Here is a 7868-nt window from a genome sequence, read left to right on the forward strand (position 1 = left end):
CACACACACACTCACACACACACACACACACACACACACACACACACACACACACACACACACACACCCTCTCTCTCTCTCTATAGTGCTCCGTCCGCCACTCTCCTGAACAGCGCCTGTCTCTGCGTGGCGGTCATGTTCTCGCTGCTCTCCAGCAGGTTGGCCAGGATGAGGGTCTGCTGAGTGGACTTGGCCTTGACCCAAACCCGCCCGTTCATCCCCACCACCAACTCACACGGAAACAGACCCGACAGGTCCGCCACGATCTCACTCTGAGGCGCCAGCAACCTATACACACACACACACACACACACACATATATATATATATAATATAAATATTAAAATAACGTTGACTGTGCTTTCTGTAAACATGTTTCTTCTTCATTTGTTCATTCAGTGCTAATGAGTCAGTCAGCCTTTGGGTAAAGAAATAGGCTAGGCTATAGACAAAGACATTTGAACAAGTGGCCACGTTAAAAGGGAGCCCAGAACAGGTCAGACTGAATACCTACAGTAGGCTACAGCCTGTAGGCTTATGGAAGCTTGTTTTAACAGTACTTTATCACCAATCTTGACAAGGAACCAACCAAACCTATAATAAATAGCCCAGTAAAATGCTGTAGCTGCCTATGTGACTATCGCCCACTAGCCAAGCTAAACTTCTTCCATGAGTTGAACTTCTGTTATAAAGCAGCTGTCCGCGGACTCCAACACAGGCCTTCTACAACGTTGGAGCCACAGCTCCTTACAAAAAAGAACTGGGCTAAAGTAATACTAGGCCTATAAGATTTCTAAACTATAGCAGCCTATATTGTAACATAATATTGCGTGTGTGTGTGTATGTGTGTGTATATCAGGTGTGAATGTGTGTGTGTGTGTATCTTGTGTGAATGCGTGTGTGTATGTATCTGTGTCTGTGCGTGCACGTGTCTGTGCGTGCACGTGTGTGTGTATCAGGTGTGAATGTGTGTGTGTATGTATCTGTCTGTGCGTGCACGTGTGAATGTGTGTGCGTGTATCTGTGTCTGTGTGTGCGTGTATCTTGTGTGAATGTGTGTGTGTATGTATCTGTGTCTGTGTGTGTGCACGTGTGTGTGTGTGTATCTGTCTGTGCGTGCACGTGTGAATGTGTGTGCGTGTATCTGTGTCTGTGTGTGCGTGTATCTTGTGTGAATGTGTGTGTGTATGTATCTGTGTCTGTGTGTGTGCACGTGTGTGTGTGTGTATCTTGTGTGAATGTGTGTGTATGTATCTGTGTCTGTATGTGTGTGTGTGCACGCGTGTGTGTGTATCTTGTGTGAATGCGTGTGTGTATGTATCTGTGTCTGTGTACGTGTGTGTGTGTGTGTGTGTATTGTGTGAATATGCACACACCTGCGCACGAGTCCCAGTGACACGCAGAAGAGGAAGCCTCCTTCTCCAAAGACGCCCATCCCGTTGGCTCGACCGCAGCTGTCGATACACACCAGCTCTGGCTCCATGTCCTTATTAGCAATGATAAACTGGGCAAACACCAAGTCCCCCACCTGCAAACACACATTTATACTCAAACGTCACAATACACATTTTACAATAAAAACACATGAGAAATACCATTATAACTACTACTTACAACAATGCATACATCACAGGAGCGATGACTGCAGACCAGGGTGAGGTGACCTGGTATGGTTATGGCTGGAGTGTGCTTGAGCAAGGCATCTATCGCCCAGCTGCTCCCTGACCTCTGCAGCTAAAATGGCTGCCCAATGTTCCAGGTGTGTGTGAGCATCTGTGTGGTCCCAACTCCTAGTGTGTGTGTTGACTGCGGTGTGTGTGTTAATGGATGGGTAAAATGTCCCCATTTTTACCTCAAATTAATGAAGTTTTAGTATAATAAATTTCACCTAAACAAACAATCACTGTCCATGCGTATGTCTGACTCCGACTGTTGAGGATACCCGCTCCCCAAGGCTCATTTACCTGTACGTTGGGTCGGTTCCGCTTGGTGGCCCCTTCGAAGGCCAAGTAGGACAGGGAGGCAAGCTCGCTACCGCCCACGTCCACCTTAAAGATGTCTCCGGATTTGGCTGTCACCACGCCAATGACCGTCTCCCCTTTCACCGGTACATACTGTGAGGAAGATGACAGCGGTGTGAGCAACTGGGGACAACCTACATAGTTACGGTACCTACATAGTTATCCTTGGCTATTTGAGCCTGAGTCCAATCCTAATGACGTAGGGTGGGTTTAGTATTTGACTTGTGCTCATGTGAAGTGAAGTCAAGCCTCTCAGTTCGGGTAACCCATCTTGACTGACAGCACCACTGGTGCTAATCATTCAGCCCCCCACCCCACTAGAGAGCACCAGAATTAACTCGCAGAACTCTGATGCCTCTAAGTCTAAACTACGTAAGCCAGACCAAGCCATGCAACATTAGTCAATGTGCCATTGTTGATGACATCCTAGAACAATATTTACTAGCAGAATTCTGACGGTAAACTCAAATGTTACTTTGTGTTTAGTTAGCTTGTGCTACAGCTAACAGCCTTTTACACAAAACCACCTGAGCTAACTGTTACAAGTTGTCCCTGTGACGAGATTTACCAAAAAAATCCAAAACTGTTTTCAGTTTCTGCTGTCTACGGCACGTCAACAACTCACCCTTTTCTGCTGCGAGTCTATCCAAAACACATTTGGAGTTTTGTGTCGTAGGACGCCACATTTACACACGCGCACATCATCTCCGTCCCGTCGTAATCCCGGGCCACAGACCACTTTTTCGGGCTTCAAGTTGGTCTCCGGAGCAGGCGGTTCAAACGTAAAGACATCTCCAGGTAATAAAACCTCGCCAATTTTCTCTTTGAAACTGTTTATCATGGCGTATGGATTTCACTACAGTAGTAGTGGCCCCGATGACATGCGTGCTATCCACGTTTCAGGGGGAAATAATACACTGTAACACTCGTTTGGAAACAGCGTGATATCGGCCATTTAGCGCCATCTAGTGTATGATACAAGTACTGTAATTTCCCGCGGTCTGGATGTTTACATACAGGTGTGACAGATGTGCAGTCACTGTGGGTAAAATAATCATCAATAAATTTAATTTGGTCTGAACTCAGAGCACAGAAGTGACTATAGGATTGTCTTTAAGGCTTTACTTAAATTGAAATGCAACCACTTTACGAGCAAAAAGACTCAACCACTGAATTCAATCAGTCTAACATTTTAATATTCAAAATAAATGTTTTACAAATCAATATGAATATAAAAGATGGTTGGAGAGATTAGATATTAATGAGAGAATGTCAATAATGAAACAGATTTATGCTAATCCAACAGGTACACAGTACAGGTTCACGCGCGGATGCTCTCTCTTCAGCAGCGGCCCTCTTTCACGATCAGGATATCGGCGTTCGTCTCCCTGCGGGAAAACGCAAGAGCTCACTCAAAACTAAGGTCATATTTCCCCCACATGATGTAAGAAGAATTTACGTTGTTTGAAGACACGTGTATGAGCTCACCATTATTACCTGTGCGTGAAGACATACCTCTCCAGGAGCCACATGTAAGATAACCACGCAGCAGTAGCCAACATTGGGCCTAACCACCTGAGCCACTCATAGGCTACAAACCTAATAACACTCATGGACACACACACTCACACACCACAGGGAGCGAGGACACTTACAATCTGTGCACACAGAGCGCGCACTCGTTAGGGTAGGTGGTTCCGTCGTTCCCACACACAGGCGAATAGTTGAGGGGACATGCTTGGGTCACGGTCATATCCCCACACGCGGGCTATACACGCACATACACACACACACACACACACACAGCGAGAAAGAGAGAGAGAGAATCTTCGTCAGATAGGCCCAGAATGCAGACGACAATGACGAATAGAGAGGGCGCAAGCATCTCACCCTTCTGTAGAGTCGCGACTTGTCTTCCGCATCTGCAAATATACAAACTCATTTTACTTTATACGTCTAGAAGGGACAGTTCAGTTTACTCAATACCTCGATGCATTTAGACTGTTTCTGACAGCAGGTCTTACCTGCGGAGTAGAGAACGGCCAGGCACAGAAGAACGAGGGCTGCACGCATTCTGCCTCTGAATGAGAGTATGTGGCACAAGTGCACGGTGAACTCAGTCGGTGGGAGTTAGTTGTGTCCTCGAGGTCGTGCTTAATCTCCAGTCTGCCCTCCGTTGGCAGCGTTTAGGTGCTTATCTTTCGGGATTTCACGTGCGTGTGATGCGTCTGCCAGGCTCCGTTAGTGGCTTGGGCTCGCAGGGTTGTTGGCTGTGATATATCATCATGCGCGTGGAGATGTTTTGACGCAAGTCCCCTCCGTGCCCTCCCCACGCGCCGCTATTGTCTGGTCTTTATTAAGGGATAAACATTCCGGTGAACGAATACTGCTGAGCGCAAGCTAAAGCGCGTGAGCTGGATCACATAACTATAACAGTTCGGCACGTGGGAGGGGCGCAAGCAGGTGTGTTTGTGATCCTGTAATATTTGGATGACAAAATTAGAGAATGTTGTTCTCGTTTATTTACAGGCGTATTTACTGATCTGAGAGGCTTATTAGCTTTGTTATGTGTCCATTCCCATAAGAAAAGAAGATACAGTGCTTAAAAAGCATTCACCCCCTATTTCCCCCTTTTGTTGCTTTTATAAATAGAATTATGGTCAATATAATTCAGTTTTTTTGACAAGAATAAAAAACAAAAACCTTCTTTAATGTCAAAGTGAAAACATGTTTCTACAAAAGTTATTAGTTAAAATTATGTAATTCAAAATAAACAACTGCATAAATATTCACCTCCTTCAAGTCAGTATTTAGTAGATGCACCATTGGCTGCAATAATAGCACGGAGTCTGCACCAATAGGTCTTAATTAGACTTGAATAGCTTAATACTGCAATCTTTTTCTCCAACTCTTTGCAAAACTGCTCAAGCTCTGTTAGATTGCGTGGGGGTTGGGGATGAAGAACCCTTTTCAAGTCCAGCGACAAATTCTCTACTAGATTGAGGTCTTGGGGCACACAAGAACATTCACCTCATTGTCTTTAAACCATTTTTGTGTTGCTTTTGCTGTATGCCTCGGGTCATTGTTCTGCTGGACTGTAAATCTCCCAAGTTGTAGATCTCTTGCAGACTGAATCAGATTGTCCTGCAGGACTTTCATATATTTTGCTGCATTCATTCTACCCTTTACCTTTATAATCCTTCCAGAGCCTGCCACTGAAAAGCATATCCACAGCATGATGCTGCCACCATATGCTTCACAATAGAGATGGTGTCTTTGTAGTGATGTGCTGTGTTTGGTAGCATAACATCTAGTCTGATGGCCAAAAAGCTCAATTTTGGTCTCATCAGACCAAATAATCTTCTTCCATTTGACCTTGACCTTCCACGTCTTTGAGAAAACTCTGCTCGAGATTTAATATGAGCTTTGCCACTCTCCCATAAAGCTTTGGCTGGTGAAGAACCCTGGGGAATTGTAGTGCACACTGAAGAAGGCACGCGCCGAAACGCGTCTGTGCAAATAAAAGTATATATGCATAGTGCGGCCTCTCTCCAGCTTTACGTGTTCCAACTATCCAGGCCAGTACTCTTAAAGTGTAAAATTATACACATTGAGTGAAGCCTGCTCCTATCCTCACCTTCTTTATAATACTATACACATCCACTGCACATGTCTTTATAATACTATACACATCCACTGCACGTGTCTTTATAATATTATACTATACACATCCACTGCACATGTGTCTTTATAATACTATACACATCCACTGCACATGTCTTTATAATACTATACACATCCACTGCACATGTGTCTTTATAATACTATACATCCACTGCACATGTGTCTTTATAATATTATACTATACACATCCACTGCACATGTCTTCATAATACTATACACATCCACTGCACGTGTCTTTATAATATTATACTATACACATCCACTGCACATGTCTTTATAATATTATACTATACACATCCACTGTACATGTGTCTTTATAATACTATACACATACACTGCACATGTGTCTTAATAATGCTATACACATCCACTGCATGTGTCTTTATAATACTATACTATACACATCCACTGCACATGTGTCTTTATAATACTGTGGGCACTGCTCTCCCATGCCCACACCCACGGCTGAAGTGCCCTTGAGCAAGGCACCTAACCCCTCACTGCTCCCCGAGCACCACTGTAGCAGGCAGCTCACTGCTCCGGGTCAGTGTGTGCGTCAACTCACTGTGTGTTCACTGTGTACTCTGTGTGTTCACTATAATTCAGGGATGGGATAAATGCAGAGACCAATTTCCTATACGCAAGTATACTTGGCCTATAAACCTGATTTACATTTACATAAACACAAGCAAACAGGGATAACTAATAAAACAAGGGCATATAGTCAAGGAATAGTTTAAAAACATAAGCACTATAACAAAGGTATTGCTTATTGACATTGTCAAAGACAACTGGATGTGAATATCTTTTTATTATTATTTTCCTTTTCTAGCCAAAACGTAGGGTGCGTATGATCCTGCTGGATCCAGATCTGGCTCCCGGACCATGTCTTGTGACACCTCTGATCTAATAGATTATACTGTATTGAGAATTAGGCGGTTCATGATTTTCTTGTTGGTAAATTTGAGTCAACATGTGGAAGCATTTTTCGCACTGCTGGATAATTTGTACCCAGATGCAGATTTGAGGTTTGATATTTAGGCCTATCCTACTTATTCGATCACCACTCTTCAGATTTTGAAAAAATGGCCAGTTTCCACCAATTGAAACACCCTGTTTGAAGCTGGTCTGGAGATATCTTTTGTGAAAAGTTGTAGAATTGTACAATAAAATCTCATGTCTTCTCTATCTCAAACTGTCAAACCAGTAATGAGGTCACACCTAGATCTCCTGAGCTGAGAGATCCATTTTTAGGAAACTACAACCCCTTGTGTATGACTCTAAGTGAGTCAGAGGTAGTCGTGGGAAGTTCTTAATTAAACCTATATTAATATAACAAATAACATACAAATATAATATAAAATATATGAAAATAGGAATATACTAAATATGTAATTGCTCTTGACGAGATTAAACTCTAGAGAATGAGGTTTTGCTGCTCTTATAAGCACTGTGACATTCCATGAAGTCCAATCCGTCTCCGGTTTGTGACACAAAAATTCACAAAAAAAACGTCAATAGTGCTGAATAAACACTGGAACCTGCAAAATGTGCGCAAACGGGACTGTTTGGGTTACTAACTGCAGGCTGTCCAGGCACTTCGGCTTCCGTACTTTGCGTTCGACATTGGTACAGATAGAGAAGTTTTGTTCGTGCAAGTTGCGCTGTCAGTGTAAGAACGTTGAAGTCGGAGCGATGTTGACAGCACGTAAAGTCCTGTGGAACGCGACGCGGCTCATGGAGAGCGTCGCCGCGCCGAAGAGCTTGCATGTGGTAAGCTTGTCCCATGGGCAAAACTCGCAAGTCGAACCGACCCGTTTGGGAGAGATAACATGAGTCTTTGTGACGGGCTACGTGAGAGACTAGGCTACGTCTCATAGAAAACAGAAGTGTTGCTTTGAGTTGGTTGTGACATGTGGAATCTCAGTAATTTTAATTTCGGTGGAAAACACACTCGGGGTTGAGGGAACTTCGGTAAAGTTAGACAGAAATTGGCAGATTCGCAAGATTCGCGTTTTGCGGTTCAATAAATCATAGGAGAAACGTTTTCATTGCACAATAGAGAGCTCAATCTAATCGTAGTAAGGTAGACAACAAGCTACAACGCGGTTTTCATCCGAAAGAACCGTGTACATATCTGGATAAATAAAATAACGCATCCCT

The 7868-nt window shown here is 43.7% G+C and overlaps 3 protein-coding genes across 3 annotated transcripts in view; 1 reads left to right on the plus strand and 2 right to left on the minus strand.

Annotated features, from left to right (window-relative positions):
- exosc3 (exosome component 3) lies at positions 1–2939 on the minus strand. Its single transcript, XM_048263472.1, has 4 exons — positions 2647–2939; positions 1965–2114; positions 1377–1528; positions 1–288 (listed from the first exon to the last, which is right to left on the minus strand). Exons 1-4 carry the CDS (start codon positions 2860–2862, stop codon positions 81–83), a joined length of 726 nt encoding a protein of 241 aa, XP_048119429.1. The 5' UTR covers positions 2863–2939; the 3' UTR covers positions 1–80.
- Positions 2940–3266: 327 nt separating this feature from the next.
- LOC125307466 (probable pancreatic secretory proteinase inhibitor) lies at positions 3267–4385 on the minus strand. The gene is made up of 4 exons (XM_048263476.1): positions 4046–4385; positions 3912–3943; positions 3677–3789; positions 3267–3409 (listed from the first exon to the last, which is right to left on the minus strand). Exons 1-4 carry the CDS (start codon positions 4092–4094, stop codon positions 3364–3366), a joined length of 240 nt encoding a protein of 79 aa, XP_048119433.1. The 5' UTR covers positions 4095–4385; the 3' UTR covers positions 3267–3363.
- Positions 4386–7273: 2888 nt separating this feature from the next.
- nipsnap3a (nipsnap homolog 3A (C. elegans)) overlaps positions 7274–7868 on the plus strand; it is a 9591-nt gene continuing 8996 nt past the window's right edge. The window contains exon 1 of the mRNA XM_048263470.1: positions 7274–7478. Within this exon, the coding sequence (XP_048119427.1) occupies positions 7401–7478 (78 nt within the window). The 5' untranslated portion in view covers positions 7274–7400. The remainder of the gene's footprint in view (positions 7479–7868) is intronic.

Source organism: Alosa alosa, chromosome 14, assembly GCF_017589495.1.
Source record: "Alosa alosa isolate M-15738 ecotype Scorff River chromosome 14, AALO_Geno_1.1, whole genome shotgun sequence".
Taxonomy (NCBI): domain Eukaryota; kingdom Metazoa; phylum Chordata; class Actinopteri; order Clupeiformes; family Clupeidae; genus Alosa; species Alosa alosa.